The sequence below is a fragment of the Cryptomeria japonica genome, chromosome 4 (genome assembly GCF_030272615.1).
Source record: "Cryptomeria japonica chromosome 4, Sugi_1.0, whole genome shotgun sequence".
Taxonomy (NCBI): Eukaryota; Viridiplantae; Streptophyta; class Pinopsida; order Cupressales; family Cupressaceae; genus Cryptomeria; species Cryptomeria japonica.
Genome location: NC_081408.1, coordinates 667421842 through 667439901, shown reverse-complemented (window position 1 = coordinate 667439901; position 18060 = coordinate 667421842). Strand labels below are relative to the sequence as shown.

Genomic DNA, 18060 nt, shown 5'->3' with positions numbered 1-18060 from the left:
TTTTCAATTCCTAGAGCTCCATTCTATAGGTTCTAGAAGGAGGAGAGGCAGACCTTCATTGTCACTAGTTAGGGGTACCAAGGTTGTAAACACTCCATCTCCTAGGTCTCGTTCTACTCCTCCATTTACTAGACCATTACTATCAAAGTCTCCCACCACTCATATCAATAGACCATTGTTCTGCATGGCTAGAAATCAGGTTTTCGTCACCTTCAATGGAGGGAGTCCCCTTGTTTTGACTCAATGGAATGACATACCAGTGGCTGCGTTGAAGAGTATACCATACTTCAATGGTGAAAAAACCACTACACCCATTGAGCACACTCAAGACATTGCAAACATCTGCTCCATCCATAATATCACTCAGGATGATGTTGCTGTCAGACTCTTATTAGCCACATCTTTGAAAGACAAAGCCTTGCAGTGGTATAGAGGGTTGCCGTCTAGCTCCATTCACAATTGGGACGAATTGGGGGAGAGGTTGTGCAACCATTTCGAAGACAAAAGTGATCACCTATCACTTGTAGAGCAGTTGACTACAATCAAGAGGGCACCCCATGAGTTCATGGGAGATTTCAATTTTAGATTCCATAAGACGTGGAATAGAATTCCTTCTCTAATGAAGCCATCTCCAAATCATGCATTATTATATTATCTTAGAGCTCTCAACAACAATATAGATGTCATGATCCAATCAATGGGTGGAACCTCTCTACCGGGTGCATATGACATAGCCATAAGAGCAGAAAAATGTTTGATTCAGGTTGGGAAGATAGCTCCAAGGCCTCCAATGCCTCTCTTCCCAGAAGCCCCTACTCAAAAACCCACCTTGGCTCCTATTCCAATGGCTTCTGCAGGACAATCATCCAGGCCCTCTACATCCTCCAATGAGCTCCATGAGGTCAAGGCTCTATTACAAAACTTTGGCAATGAATTGGTGGCACTAAAGAGGCAGCAAACTTAGTATAACAAACCTTACCAAGCACAAGGTCAGAATTATCAACAAAGTAGGCCACCGCTTCAAGGGCAAAACCAATGGAGCAATGCCAGGCCCTTGAATAGCGTGAACCCCACAACCGCAAGAAGCTCAAAGGTGATAGTTCCAATGCAAAATAACCTCGCCCAAGAGCAAGATTGGTGTCAACCACGTAATCAGCCACACAACCAAGGTGCATGCCAAAATGAAGGGTTTGTCCAAACTTTAGTAGTGCAAGATGAGCCGACCACTTCTGGCCAGCAATATGACCCAAATCAGCCTAGTGTTGGCACTCAGGCTTACTTACAAGGGGATTCCACCTTTGTCAATTGGCACGAGGTAGAATTCTGTGGTTTGAACCAAACAAATGGTGAGTCCATGTTGCAGTATGCGAGGTCAAAGAAGAAAGCCATGGAGGCTACCTCACCTTCAACATTAACCCAAGCTCCAACACCCAAGGCAGCTGTCCATGATACAAGCCAAAGTACCATGGATAGGAGAAGAGGCAGGAGGAGGCCCAAGTCGTTTAAAGAACAAAGACAGACCTTGTAGCTTCAAAGGGGTCTCTAAAGTCAGCTATTGTTCCTTTCAACATAGTTGATCAGATGAAGAAGGCCAACCTCAACGTCACTATGTGGGAGGCCCTTTCAATCCCATCTCAAAGGGATTTGCTTAAGGAGGCATTGAAGGATGTCAATCAGTCAGGTAATGAGGCAGCAATCAATGGAAAGGCAGTCTCCACTAGTTTGGTGCAACCCAAGGAGGAGGAAGATTCAAGCAAGATCAGCAAGCCTCCCCCTTTCTATCTCTCCTTAATCATAAGAGACAACTTGGTTCACAATCGCATGATAGATTCAGGAGCTAGTAGCTCAGTCATGCCTAAGAAGGTAGCTGATCTTCTTGGCATAAAATACAAACTTGTGACCAAAGGGGTGGTCCAATTAGATGGCACTTCTATTAAGACAGTAGGGGTGGTAAAAAATTTGAAGTTAACCTTGCATGCGTGCCCTGGTTGCACTGTCTTGCAAGACGTATCCGTCATCGACCTCCCTGCCTTCTTTTCCATCTGCCTGTCTAGAGACTTCACAACCAAGATAGGTGGGTACCTGTCTTTTGACTGGTCCCATATGCTATTTCGAACAAGGTATGGTACCAAGGTCACCATAAGGACATAACCCATCGCCCAAAACCACATTGAGCCCTACACCCCTAGCCATATAAACATGAATTACACTTTGAATGAAGAGGGGGAGGAGTGTGTTGTCCGTGAACCTGTTACTCTCTTGCAAGAGGTTCCTGATTGCTTGTTGGACGAATGGGCCAATGCTTTTCAATTTGATCCATTAACTGAGACCAAAGAGACCGGGCTTGGCACCTATTGTATCCACGAAGAGAATACTCCTATTCCTAACCTCTTCAAGACACAAGGAGACTCAGAGGGGTTATGGAACATGTTTTTTGATGGTTCAAGAAACAAGAATGGTGTAGGTGCCGGGGTGATGCTTGTTTCTCTTGAGCAGGAGAAATATTTCTTCTCTTTTAGGCTTCAATTCGGTTGCACTAACAATGTCGCTGAGTATGAAGCCTTGATCCAAGGTCTCCAACTCGCACAAAGCAGAAAGATCAGATCTCTGCAAGTATTTGGAGATAGTGAGTTAGTTTTTAACCACATCCGAGCCCAAAGTGTAGCAAAGAACAACTTACTCAAATCATACAAACACAGGGTTTGAGATTTGATTGAAGGATTTGAGGCCTTCAATATCTAGAGCATTCCTAGGGGTAAGAACAAGCATGCTGATAGGCTTGTAGCGGTTGGTGCTTAGTTCGACATACCAACGCATGTTGCAAGTGAGAAGGAGCAACACATCAGGCTTGTTGTGAGGCCTGCTGTCTATAATATCCCGGTAATTTTTTTTTTGATTTTTTAACAATAAGAGATACACGCAATCACCACAACCTGTTAAGGTTAGAGAAATAATCCAAACTGCTGAAGGGGAACCCTTCCACCTTTTGTTCACCGAAACCCCAGTCTGGGAGGGTGAAAGCATACGGTGTTCTGGGGATTGTTAGCAACAATAATCAAACTGAAATTACAATGCCTGGGCGGCAAGCCAGCCCCTTCTGTTTATCCAGCAGGATAGAAATCAAAGTCTTGGCGCTAAACTGACCAAGGGAAAAATGACAAGAAATTGAAATTCAATCACTCTACCGCGTATTTCAGCGGGAGGACATTACATTAAGCTATCACTCTACTGCATATTTCAGCGGGAGGACCATTGTATTGAACTTATCACTCGACCACTTATTCAGTGGGAGGACTGAGTACAAAAACTGAATTACAAAACATAGAAGGCAGCAAGCCAGCCTCTTCCACTTATGCAGTGGGAATTACAAATAAAAGCAGAAAGAAGGGATGATCAGTACTACTGAAACAACCTTACAAAATAGAGATGAGATGAGAAGAGTAATTGCAGATTTCTACAACAAGACTATAATTTTCTGTTACAACTAATCTGCAGGCTGAAAGTACAATTCAACAGCCTATGGAAACATCAAAATACTCATAACTCCCTCATTTTTCACCCGAATCAACTCAAATCAATCCCAATCCCCCAATATAACACTAACAACAACATCCGATCCAAACTACAACCCCAAACAACCCTTATTTAATTTGCATGCATCCCAATGCAATATCAGAAACCCACGCCATACCTAGGAATTTTGATTTTGTCTAGAAAAATCAATGCTCAATTAAACTTGCTAAAAACTTGCACAATGTATCGCCATGACTAGGAAGGATGAGCCGGTACCCAGAATGATGGAGTCGCTTGGTTAAGAGGTGTGAGCAAAATATACTTTCAGCAGTCCCACGACCAGCAAACCAGAAACACTCAAATCGCACATAGAACACTCCACAATCTGCAACTCATTCACCAACGACAATGGGAATACAAGGACACAGCTAGATACTATCTTGCAAGTACGAAACTGAGACTTAGCTAGGAAGCCATACTTCGAAGCTCAGATTTTCAGTAGCCAAACCGGTAGCATAACGATGCAATTTTCAAAGATGTCCCAAATGAGAGCCCAAGGCTCTTATTTATAACTCTTTAGCAACCAAAATTAAATGCAAATTCCTCCAAACGCCACTCCTTCATTTGCATTTCATTTCACCCAAGTGTAGCGCTACTTTTCATAAGTCAAACCTCACGCCAAAAGGGAAGGGACCCACGTTAATTACTTGGCAAATAATGGAGATGCAATATAACATAATATTCCTCTAAACTATTTCGCCATCCCATAGTACACGAGTTTCGCCAAACAATTAGGATAAACTAAGCATTAATCCCAATTTTACTAGATCAGTCGCAAATAATCAGATTAATTAAATATTAAACCTTAGGATAAGGAAATAATATTTAATTATGTCGCATATGACTCCCGTACTGATTATTAACACAACTAGGATGAAACTGAGCGAGGACGACCACAAAACTGTTGCAGAATCAGAACCCTGTCTACTGCCAAAAATAGAATTGTGCCACACTGCCACTTACTAAAAATAATAAGTCAAGAACTAATGCTCAGAAGGGCATGATCATCGCGTCTAGAGGCAAAACATGGAGAGCTCAGTAGGACAGTAACACCAGAATTACTAAAAATAGTAAGTCTTCGTTTCATCAATGCTGGACCCTCATTCTTCATTCCACCTAGCCTATGGGTATCAGGAATAGGCTAATGGACCACTGGAAGGTCATCAGTGAGAAGGGGACATTATAGTCGGCCCTCCCCAAAATTGCTTGTCCTCAAGCAACTGTAAGATTGGATGCAATAAAATCTCCTCATTTTCCCACGTAGCATCCTCTGCTAGTAGATTCTTCCATTTGACCAAGTACTCCCTGATCACTCTTCTCCTCAAAGATCGTTCCCTGAATTCAAGGACAGCTTCCAGAACCAAAACCAACTCTCCCTCCTCATCAAGCGGAGGTAACTCAACTGAAGCAACAACATTATGTCCCAGAGCCTTCTTAAGGTGAGAGACATGAAATACATTATGGATCTTGCTGCTTGCTGGTAATTCCAATTCATAAGCCACTTCTCCAACCCTTCTGCTGACTCTGAAAGGCCCATAGAATCGAGGCTTCAATTTCTCAACCCCAATCTTCTTGAGAGTAGACTGTCTGTAGGGCTGGAGCCCCAAATAAACCATGTCGCCCACTTCAAAAGGTGCGCTCAATTCGCTGCTGATCAGCATATAACTTCTGCTGATTCTGTGCATGCTGGAGATTGTCCCTCAAAATCCTCAGAATATCTTGACTTTTCTTCATCATATCCTTTGCCTGAGGTGTTCTCCTATCACCAAATACCAAGTCCGCGAAGCTAGGAGCTTCATAACCATATAGTGCCATGAATGGTGACATTCGAATGGGCATGTGATAGGAAGAATTGTGACAATATTCCCCTAGGTGAAGCCATCTCACCCAAGTATTTTGCTGCTTTGAGACATAGTTTTTGAGCTAACCTTCCAACCACTTATTCACTATCTCGGTCTACCCATCAATTTGAGGGTGATAGCTGGTGCTTGGAGTGAGCACAGTACCACACAATCTGAAAATCTCCTGCCAGAAAGCACTTAGGAACTTGCTGTCCCTATCACTCACAATGTTCTTCGGTAAGCCATGTAATCTGGACACCTCCCGGAAGAACACTTCAGCAACTTGTGCTGCTGTAAAAGAGCTGGTGATGGCGAAGAAATGAGCAAACTTTTGTAAGTCTGTCCACCACCACATAGATACTATCCTTCCCTTGAGCTTGAGGCAGCCCCATGATGAAATCCATGGAGATACTCTCCCATTTTTGACCGGGAATAGGCAAGGGTTGTAACAAACCAGCTAGTAGAGTGTGCTCATCTTTGTTCTTCTGACATGTAAGACAATCCTTAATGTACTTCAAAACATCACTTTTAAGTCCCTTCCAAGAGAATCTCTCCCGGATCTGCCTATATGTTTTGAAATAACCTTGGTGACCAGCAAGGGGGATGTCATGGAAAGTCTTCAAGATCTTCTCTTTTAACTTAGATTCAGCTACTATGAAGATTCTTCCCTTGTATAGTATCAATCCCTCAACCAATTTGTACCTTTCATCATGAAAAGTACCTTCTATAAGGCTTGTTGCAAACTGATTTTTGGCATAATCAGCAAGCAATAACTCTCTCCAATCAGCAGTAAGCTCGCAAAGTGAGCTTAAATGGGGTCTCTTGGATAAGGCATCTGCCACCACATTATTTTACCCTTAACATACTCAATATCGAAGTTGTAAGCCTGTAGCTTACTCACCCATTTCTGCTGTCTCTCATTCAGATCCTTTTGATGCATGAAGTGTTTAAGATTATTGTGATCAATCTTAACAATGAATTTACTCCCCACCAGATACTGTCTGAACTTTGCAAGGGCATGCATTATGGCAAGCATTTCCTTGTCATAAATGGAATACAGTCGCTCATGACCTCTCAACTTTCTGCTCTCAAAGACTATAGGATGCTTATCCTGCATGAGGACCGCACCAACACCTTCTCCAGATGCATCAGATTGTAGCTCAAATGGCTTGGTGAAATCAGGCAATGCTAAAACAAGGCACGAACTCATGATCCCTTTAAACTGCTCAAATGTTGTCTGTGCCTTTTCGGACCATTTAAAAGCTCCTTTCTTTGTGAGATCTGTAAGGGGTGCTGCCAACTGAGAATATCCCTTCACAAACCTCCGATAGAAACCACACAATCCCAAAAATCCCCTCAAATGTGTTATGTTTTTGGCAGTAGGCCAATCAAGGATGGCTCTAGTCTTTTCGGGATCCACCTTCACACCACCCGCACTGATAATGTGACCAAGGTAGAGCAACTCTTCCATCCCAAACTCACATTTGGACTTCTTGGCAAACAGGGACTCAGATTCTAATATGCCCAACACTTCATCCAACTGTTGTAAATGTTCTTTCCAAGATTTGCTGAATATTAGGATGTCATCAAAAAATATCAAAACAAACTTCCTTAACTGATCTTGGAAGATTCTGTTCATGCATGACTGGAATGTAGCAGGAGGATTAGTCAAACCAAAAGGCATGACTAGGAACTCAAAATGCCCAAAGTGGCATCTGAAAGCAGTCTTCTCCACATCTGAAGCTCTCATTCTGATCTGATGGTACCCCGATCTGAGGTCAATCTTGGAAAAGAACACTGTTCCATGTAGCTTGTCAATGAACTCATCAATTCTCGGAATAGGATACCGATTCTTGATGGTTTTCTGATTCAGAGCTCGGTAATCCACACAAATGCGCATGGTCCCATCCTTCTTCCTCACCAAAACAACAGCCGAAGCAAAAGGGCTTTTGCTAGGCCATATGTAACCCAATCAATTCCTGAATTGCTTTCTCAATCTCATCCTTCTGCTTCTTAGGATATCGGTAAGGAGTAGTCATGATTGGCTTAACTCTTTCTTCAAGCTCAATAATGTGTTTGGCACCTCTTTCAGGGGGCCTGCCAGGAGGGGGATTTTTGAACACCTTGCTTCTCTTAGTTATCAAAGCTTGAATGCCTTTAGGATAATTTCTTTGCTCTTGTTGTGGTTTTGAAGGCATTACCATGATCTTGCTTCTATCCTTGACCATTGCTGAAATATCTGAGGAGTAGCTGCCCTTATCCACCAATGGATTGGAAGGCATTATCAAACACTCCGCTGCCCACTCCACCTGATTATGGCGGATCAGCCTTTCTATTCTTTTCAAGGATACAACTTTAAGTCCCCCATGCGACATTCCTCTCAAAGCTACCTTCTTCCCTTCAGACATGAATTTCAGCTCCATGGTTTGTAGGTTTAGTGTGATCTCACCAAGAGATCTCAGCCATTGAATCTCGAGGACTGCATCATCAGTCCCTCCAATGCTAACCACAAAGAAATCATCTCTGATTTCATGATTTCCCAACTTCAGAGACATGTTGGAAATCATTCTGTTACAGGATATAGTGGAGCCATTTGCTACCATGACTTTGAAGCCCTCAACTTCCTCTGCCACTAGCCCCTTTTTTGCAACAATCCTTTCATCAATGTTGTGTGTTGCATTTGTGTCAATGAGAGCAATGACACGATGTTCTCCAATCACACCTCGAACTCTGAAGGATTCATTTTTGTGGATGCTCGAGAGTTGAGCAACTACTCCCCTATCTTCTGACCCAACTTCAGGCCCTTCAAGAGCCTCTTCATACTCGCTATCCTCAACTTCAGATTGCTATTCTGAAATTTCAGAATCTGATCCCTCTTTTGAATAGCATTCCATCTGATGCAAATTTCCTTTTCCATGGCACCTATGTCCGGGAACCCAAGGTTCTCTGCAAGAGTAACATAGATTCTTTCTCCGAAGCTCTTGACAGAGCCCATCATCCATAAGTGGAGAGAACTTCTTGGTCTGATTCGTGAACTTCTTCTTGTCCTTTCTGAAAGGGAAAGGCTTGGACTGAATTTTACTCTTTGGGGCAGCCAACTCCATGTTTCGAGATTTTTTGATAGCTTTTGCCAAGGTGGGCGGATCAAAAGCTTTGACCCATCCTCTCAATGGTTCTTCATGTCCTTCAGTGAAAAGGACAACCAACCGCTTCTCTAAGATGCTACTCACCATGACTGACAGGTTTTGGAATTCAGTCACGTAAGTGTCCAGTGAACCTTGCTGCCTAAGTTGTGCAAGTTCTCTAAACTTCACCTCTGGGTCCCTGGTGTCAAATCTTTCAATTAGCTTGTTGGTGAAATCAGCGTAGGTGGTGACTAAGTTGTGACCAAGGGTGACCAACCCATGGTACCACCATTCGTGGGCCACTCCATCCAAGTGCAAGGTAGCAAAATTGATGGCATCCTCCTCAAGCATCGGTCTCAAGGACAAGTAATTGTCCAACTTCTGTACCCATGCTCTAGTTGTACTCTTAGCGCTTCCATCAAAGTGTGCTAAGGTCACTCTTCCAAGAGCTTGTTGGAAATCTCTTGGGGCAGCAGACTTGTAGTCATTCCTCCTTCCTCTCTTCATTTTCTGATTCATGAATTGATCCAGAGTTAGGATATCTCGGATCTCACCAGGAAGGGAAGCATACTCCATGAAGCTGTTTCTTATTTCATCAGCTGTGGGTATCTCTGTTTTAGCTTGTTGTACTTCTTTTGGCAAAAAGACAGGTTGCAAAGGCCTTGGGGCTGAACCTCCATTGTTACTCCCGTTCCCATTGCTTATAGGAGCGTTAGAAGTGCTGGCTTCCGGACCATTGTTGGGTTGATTAGGGTCCCAACAACGTTCTGGTTGAGCTTGGCCAGTAGTAGAGACATCATGTCCATCATGGTAGCAAATTGTCTCTCTGCTTTCTTATCAGGTGCCTCATCTGGGTCTGTGGTCTTATCTGCCATTGAATCCACTGAATCTGGAGTATCTATATCCTTTCCTCTGTTTCTCAGTACTTCTGAGAAAGTGTCCTCTTCCGGCACTATCGGAACCTGAAACTGTTGTCTCTTCTGTTTTCTATTGTAGTATCTGACGTCTCTGTCACTCTTGGATACTTTTGAACCCACTGACTCTCACAGGCTGGCAGGAAAACCATCTCTAATACCACTATAATATCCTAGCAATTTTTTTTTAATAAGAGATACACACAATCACCACAACCTGTTAAGGTTAGAGAAATAATCCAAACTGCTGAAAGGGAACCCTTCCACCTTTTGTTCACCGAGAGCCCAGTTTGGGAGGGCGAGAGCATACGGTGTTCTGGGGATCATTAGCAACAATAATCAAACTGAAATTACAATGCCTGGGCGGCAAGCCAGCCCCTTCTGCTTATCCAGCAGGATAGAAACCAAACTCTTGGCGGTAAACCGACCAAGGTAAAAATGACAAGAAACTGAAATTCAATCACTCTACCGCGTATTTCAGCTGGAGGACATTACATTAAGCTATCACTCTACCGCATATTTCAGCGGGAGGACCATTGTATTGAACTTATCACTCGACCACTTATTCAGTGGGAGGATTGAGTACAAAAACTGAATTACAAAACATAGAAGGCGGCAAGCCAGTCTCTTCCACTTATGCAGTGGGAATTACAAATAAAAGCAGAAAGAAGGGATGATCAGGACTATTGAAACCTCCTTACAAAATAGAGATGAGATGAGAAGAGTAATTGCAGATTTCTACAACAAGACTATAATTTTCTGTTACAACTAATCTGCAGGCTGAAAGTACAATTCAACAACCTATGGAAACATCAAAATACTCATAACTCCCTCATTTTTCACCCGAATCAACTCAAATCAATCCCAATCCCCCAATATAACACTAACAACAACATCCAATCCAAGCTATAACCCCAAACAACCCTTATTTAATTTGCACGCATCCCAATGCAATATCAGAAACCCACGCCATACCTAGGAATTTCGATTTTGTCTAGAAAAATCAATGCTCAATTAAACTTGCTAAAAACTTGCACAATGTATGGCCATGACTAGGAAGGATGAGCCGGTACCCAGAATGATGGAGTCGCTTGGTTAAGAGGTGTGAGCAAAATATACTTTCAGCAGTCCCGCGACCAGCAAACCAGAAATACTCAAATCCCACATAGAACACTCCACAATCTGCAGCTCATTCACCAACGACAATGGGAATACAAGGACACAGCTAGGTACTATCTTGCAAGTACGAAACTGAGACTTAGCTAGGAAGCCATACTTCGAAGCTCAGATTTTCAGTAGCCAAACCGGCAGCATAACGATGCAATTTTAAAAGATGTCCCAAATGAGAGCCCAAGGCTCTTATTTATAACTCTTCAGCAACCAAAATTAAATGCAAATTCCTCCAAACGCCACTCCTTCATTTGCATTTCATTTCACCCAAGTGTAGCGCTACTTTTCATAAGTCAAACCTCACGCCAAAAGGGAAGGGACCCACGTTAATTACTTGGCAAATAATGGAGATGCAATATAACATAATATTCCTCTAAACTATTTCGCCATCCCATAGTACACATGAGTTTCGCCAAACAATTAGGATAAAATAGGCATTAATCCCAATTTTAATAGATCAGTCGCAAATAATCAGATTAATTAAATATTAAACCTTATGATAAGGAAATAATATTTAATTATGTCGCATATGGCTCCCGTACTGATTATTAACACAACTAGGATGAAACTGAGCCAGGATGATCACAGAACTATTCAACATGTAATCCGGTTTTTAAAACCCGAATTTGCAAGGGAGGGGTATTTCACATTTTTTAATTTGGAATTTTAACAAAAAATGGTTAAATTCCTTAACCATAGGGGAAGAACAAGAATTCCCAGCGAACTTGTAATCGAGATTAAAAATCCTGAATACAAGGATGGAATTTTTGGGAAGAACAATGCAATTCGAAAATTGCATACCAAGGGGAAAAATCCTCTCACGAAAACCGATTTTTGGGGGGAAGAACAACACATATTTACAAAAATGCAACTAAGAAAGAAAACTAAGAAAGCAAGAAAATAATAAAATAAAGGAGAGAAAGGAAAGAAGCCATACCTTTATTGAAAATGCAAATGCTTCTCCAAAAATGCAACCAATTTTTGGAAAAAAGAAGGAAGACCAAAAATAGAAGCAATCCGCAATGCCAAAACCCTTAACACGTTTTTGCAAAAAATCCCCAAACTGATAAATGTAGCAGCAATCCCAAATTTGGAAGATCAAAGTGCCAATGAGAGAGCACACCCAAGAGGATTAGAACAAAACGCCTAAGGAGGAAGTAGAAGAAATGATGACAAGTGTTTGCAAAGCGTAGCCAAAGGAGTCACGTGGAAAAAACGTGGCCATCATTTGCACACCAAATGGCATCATTTAATAGCTCAACAATCCTCCTAAACTCCATGCCTAGATGAGAAAGGGCAAAACGATTTAGGAGAGTGGAGTTTGTTGAAGATTTAATCCCTCAAAAAGTGGCATTTATGAAAAATGTGGTTGCTGATTTAGGGCGAAAAACCAGTCAATGCAACCTCCATTTGGCATGAAAGATGTCCATGAATGCATGAAAATAGGGTAGAAGCAAAAACGCCTTTCCTCCCTAGAAAATCTCCACAAAAAATTGCTTTGAATTCTTCAAAAACCATTTTTTTTGCATTTCGGGTTTCTTGGAATGAAAGACAAGTTCGATTTTGCATAAGGAAATGCAAATCGGGTTTTTGGGAGAGAATGACAAGTTTTATTTTCCACTTTTTCACTTACTAGCCAAAATCGGGTTTTTTGGAGCAAACTACAAGTTTTATTTTTACTTTTTCACTTGCCAAGCCAAAATTGGGTTTTTTTGGACAAATGACAAGTTTAAAATTGTCAAAAATGCACTTGCAAGGCAAAATCGGGTTTTTTGGAGAGGAATACAAGTTTTGTTTACTTGTAAAAGGGGAATAAAATCCCTACAACAAGTTAGAAATACTTGCACATACGTAATGGGGATTTAAAATACCTATTATGTGTAAAAACCATTAAAGTAGGGTTTTTTTGACCAAACTGCAAGTTTACTTGTAATTGGGTGAAAAAATCCCTATTTTAACTAAACATGACCAAAAAAAACAATTAAAAATAACAAAAGAAGGAAGGAAAATTTAAAACAAATTGCAAGTAACATCTTTTAATAAAAATGCACATGTAATAAGCTAAAAATTCCCCTACAACAACCAAAACAATGAATATCATTAAAACTTGCAGTTTGAAGAAAATTCTCCACCTGCAGTCGGGGTTTTAAAACCCGAAATTGAAGGAAAGACATAGCAAATGAACCCAGAATTTGACGAAATTCAAAACGTAGTTCGAGAATGGACTGAGGAGTAAGCCAGTCCAAGGATTAGTCGAAATTCTGCCTCGAGAAGCGTGCCATAGAGTAAATTTTTTTATTTTTTCACAAAAATTTCATGTAGTGGTCCTTCATTTTTGGAAGCAAAAATGAGGACAACAATTCCCTGGAGTTACCCTCCCTTGAACTAGCACATCAGCTGGAATTAATAGAAAATGATGCCATGACAGTAAGGCTAGCAGAGCTGATGGAGCTAGAGGAGGTTAGAAATCTGGCTATGCATACACTTAAGACTCATCAAGAGCTAGTCAAGAAAGTTTTTGACAAAAAGGCGACTAATAGGGTCTTCAAGAAGAGAGATCTAGTTCTCAAGTGGGATACAGACAGAGCCAAAGTTAGGTGACAGTCCAAGTTTGATGCTATCTGGAGTGGCCCACATGTCATCACTAGTTGCAAGGAGGCCAATGCATTTCATCTCTCCAAGATTGATAGCGAAGTTCTTCCAATCCCAGTGAATGGGATTCATCTCAAGCCCTGCTTCTGAAGAGGGTGTTGATGACTATGTAAACATTAGATTAGAAGTTGTTTTGCTTTCACGAGTGCTTATGCACATGCCATGTTCTCCTTAAGAGGGTGTGCACTCTAGTTTCTAGTTTTCCTCCAAGTGATGGCACACACATGTTTTGGGTCTTTTCAATGACTCCGTGCCCAATGGATTGCTCAAGGCTTCTGGACTTCATGCTTAGCAGGCAAGCATCCCACAAAAACCACCAAAAATGTTGTCATTTTATGACACCCTTGGTCCATTCCATGGACCAGTGCGGCCCTAGTTGATTAAGGAGAGAAGAATCATGAAATATGAAGTGTTGCCTTGTTCAGAAGAAGTCCCTCCCTTGGCTTTTTCTTCTTCCCCGGAACTCCAGAACCCCGAGGTTCCAAAATTCTTTTCCCTTTGCCCTTGTCTCTTTCCTTCTTCCTTTTCCGGAACTCCGGAACCTCGAGGTTCCGAAGTTCTTTTCCTTAGTTGCTTTCTTTCCTTCTCCGGAACTCTGGAACCTCAAGGTTCCGAAGTTCCCTTCCTTCCCTCATCTTTTCTCCAGTTTCTCCGAAACTCCGGAACCTCGAGGGTCCGAAGTTCCTTCCCTAGCTTAGCCCCTCCTCTCCTTAGCCTTTCTCTCCTTTTGCCCGGAACTCCGGAACCCTGAGGTTTCGAAGTTCCTTGTCCCTTTACTCCTCTCTCTCCGGAACTCCGAAACCCCGAGGTTCCAAAGTTACCCTCCTCTTTAGCCTTTCCCTTTCTTCTTCGAAACTCCGGAACCCTAAGGTTTTGAAGTTCCTTTGCGTAGTTCCCCGGAACTCCGGAACCTCAAGGTTCTGAAGTTCCCTTCCCTTGCCTTGCCCGGAACCCTGAGGTGAGGTTCCCTCCTCCCACTTATTCCTTCTTCTCTCCGGAACATCAAAACCCCAAGGTTCCGAAGTTCTTCCCCTGTATTCCTCACTTCGGGAGTCCGAGCTTCCGAAGTCTCTTGGCGACACTTCCGGATGGCGTGATCGGTACTCAAGGCTTTTAATGCTCCAACAGCTTGGTGACTTGTGCACTTTCTTTTGTGGAGCCACAAGGGTGCATTAAGTGTTTTTGGCAGGATTTCTATCAAGGAGGTACGGGGCCATGCTTGGTGACTTATGTCATGTCTGACTTTGGAAGGTTAGTCAATCTACCTTCCTCAGAATTGGCTTTGGTGGTATGGCTAGGTTGCTTGCATGTACAAGCCAAGTGCATGCACTTCCCTGCACTTCCAGATTGACGTGCAGGGGTCAAGATCAACATTGTAACCCTTTTTTCTATATAAGGCTGTTAAGCCTCATTTTAAGGGGTTCTCTCCCTACTGCCTTGAGCTTTCTTATGCTCTTCTCTTCTCTTGAAGACTTGTAATCTTTTGCATTTCTGCAACTGTAAGATTGGCCTTTGGCCTTATGATTAATTGAAAATCTCTATTCTTGCCTTCCTTCAACTTATGTATGATGTGTATGTGTTCTTACCTTCATTATAAGTGTATGTTCGTGGTTTCCTTTCACATGTATGCTGTGTTAACTGGTTTTCTGAGTGTGACTTTGTGGGAATCCTTCTCCCCTCTTAACACTTAGAAAATTCCATCCTCCACATATGCGTTTGGGTCACTCATGCAATTGAAGCTTGTGCATCTCTTAGGATTTTCAGTTGATTCCTTGTGCCATTTCGGGTGGGGAGAGGAACTATCTCTTCTTGGTGCATCACCTCCTTTTATTTCAAGCAATTCTCTCTTCCCTTTACTTCTGCAAATTGTTAGGATAGGCTTAGGAGTTAGTTTTGAAGTGTTGAGTTAGTTCAACATCTGCACCTGGAGTGACAAGGAAGCCGATGTTCTCCGAAGATTCAACCCCCTCGCACAAGGTCCCACACTTCGGGGTTGTTTCCATGTTTCACAAGGTTGCTGAGTTGATAGCTTAGCAAGGGTGCAAGCTTTTGTGATAACAATGACCCACCTCGAGACTCGCCGGGTATGGGCCAGACTCTGCAAGTCTTGTAACTTTGCATGTCTTGTAACTTTGCTTGTAACAATGGTTATAACAAAAAAATAAAATGATAGAAAGGAGAATTTTAATTTTGTGAATTAAAGAATTGAGTAAAAAATGGATCGAATAAAAAGGAAAATAACCTTAGAACTTAGGTATGTTAAGGATCATTTTGTAAATTGGCAAGTGGTACTCTCACTTAACTTATAAGAAGTCACCTTGAATTTTGATAGTCAAAAGTAATAGTCAATTATAGAGCAAAAGTCTTTGTGTAATTTTTGTCCCTTTTCTTTTATCCTTCTCTTTGCAGTCAAAGAAATTGGATAAAAAGAAGGAATTATCAACTGGAGTTGAAAACATATTAGTATTTTTGTTCTTAATAGGTCCGGATATAGCAAAAGTTGATCAATCTTTTTATGTAAATGTTTTAAACTGGTTTCAAACTTTATTACAGTCATGGAATAAAGAAAAAGGAGCAATATGCCATTGGATACAATTTAACTGTTTCCAAGTTATTGAGATTCCAAATGTCATAGAGGTAATATGTAGTTATAAAGATTACATTTGATTATTTTCAATTATATAATTCTTGGGTGAATTACAATTTATTCATGTCCTAAAAGGAGATTATATTGTACCATTTTCAACATTAACTGGTCAATAAAAAATATATATCTTTAAACTCCTCGATGCATTTATAATTTAATGAATTTCCTAAAATAATTCTTTTGGAACCATCCTCACAATGGCTTTGAATGTGCAACAACTTCACCTAGTTGACGGAGACAATTTCTTTCATATTATACTTCATTCATATCCATTCTAATTTAAGTCAAATAAAAGGTCTAAATATTTAAGAAGTAAAATATGTACTTCATTTTTAATCCAATGTGAAAAGGAAATATGGATTCTATAAAAGTATTTTAAGCTTGGAGAATGGTTCTCACCGGGATACTACTAGGAAATGTCAAGTCCTTGTGAAGAATATTTGCAAATGTTTTTTGCCTATTATTTCCTCGGAATGGTGTTCTCCCATAAAGCATTTCATATATCAAGATACCTGAAAATAGAAATCAAAACAATAGTTTTAAGAGATCAAATTTTAATGTAAAAGCTTAATATTTGTTTACAAAATAATAATTAAGGAACTCAATCCAAGATTCTCAAAAACTTACACAAAAATATATATCATTCTTGTACATACAATTTTATTTTATAAAAGTTACAAGAAACATGGATACAATATATTGCATTAAACATAATGATAGTGGATACTAGAGTGTCATATCATTGCAAGTTAGACAAAGAAGTATGGATAAATATACTTAGATACAAGATATTGCATTAAATATCATGATAGTGGATGCTAAAGGCTCATATCAATGAAGTTAAACACATGAATATGAATAAAGGAAAAGGAGGTTTGTAGAACATAGATTTACTAATGAGAGGAGGTGGGGTGAATCAGTAATAAATAAAAATCAAATTCTTAGTCAAATATTTCTTTTGAAGAACTTCTTAAAAGTTTTTAAACTGAATGTTCAAGTGAAAGCACCAAACTGAAATCTGAAAAAAGATGCACAACACAATGAGACCAATACACGAGGATACGTTGAAACCAAGTATAGGAAAACCACGGTGAGTAATGCTGCTAGGATCTACTGTCCTAATCCAGCCTAACAATTAAAGAATTTACAATGTTTAGGGCACCAATCCCCAAGGAATCACCAAATCCCTTATATGAGCACCAACTCATTCACAACCACAATTCAATGTTCTGAGAACCAACTCAGAGACCCTCAAAGCCTCAAATTCTAAGAATTAATCAACTTATCAGTTTTTCTGATCTGTATCATTACATTGACAGTATTGAGCATGTGTAATCAGATTATTACAAATCAATTTTAAACATATAATATACTGTTAAGATCCTTGCTCTTAGAAATCTGCAAAACAAAATGTCTATAGCCTGAAAACTGTTTAAAATCTCCAATACCCTTGTCAATACAAACTCAGAACTCAAAAATCATCAATACAATGTCAAAATATCAGTGTCTTTGGTTCACACTTCATAACCGGTATCTGCAATCAAATATGGTTCAGAATGATTCCAAAACATCTTAGATATGTGTATTGGAATAAATTCACAAGGAAACACAACTGCAAAAATCTCAGCAGACTTCTATGATGTTACCCTTATACAAATTGCTGATTTCTGAAAAGGTATTTGTCTCAGTCACTTGATACGAAATCTCTACACAATCATATATTTTTATCAGATGTTCCAAGGGATTGCTGTCATCAACTATCCCTCCAATTCACGTCCTTGCCTTATATATATATACAAATGCTGTTGTAGAAAGAAGTTTGTAACCAACTTTATTTCAGTTGAAAGCCTTTTCAACTAACTTCAACCAAATATAACCACCCATGTATTACATATCTCAGCAGTACACTCTAAAGTGTTCTCATATTTCTCTTAATCGGAAGTATAAACATGAAGTAGTTAAAACTACCACCTATAACCACTAACTAACCCAACCAAACAAACCAACTCTTGCCTTGTTAAATTGATAATATCTTGTCATATGCTTGGCTTATAACATTTTAGGTTTCAAAAATATAAGTTCCAAAGTACCACGGCTAGATAGGAGGCAATCAATTTGAACCAAAAACAAAGTCATAA

General features: G+C 40.5%; 1 protein-coding gene across 1 annotated transcript in view; it reads right to left on the bottom strand.

Annotated features, from left to right (window-relative positions):
- LOC131061847 (phototropin-2) overlaps positions 1 to 18060 on the bottom strand; it is a 446814-nt gene that overhangs the window by 46203 nt on the left and 382551 nt on the right. Inside the window, exon 21 of the mRNA XM_057995710.2 lies at positions 16322 to 16434. Within this exon, the coding sequence (XP_057851693.2) occupies positions 16322 to 16434 (113 nt within the window). The remainder of the gene's footprint in view (positions 1 to 16321; positions 16435 to 18060) is intronic.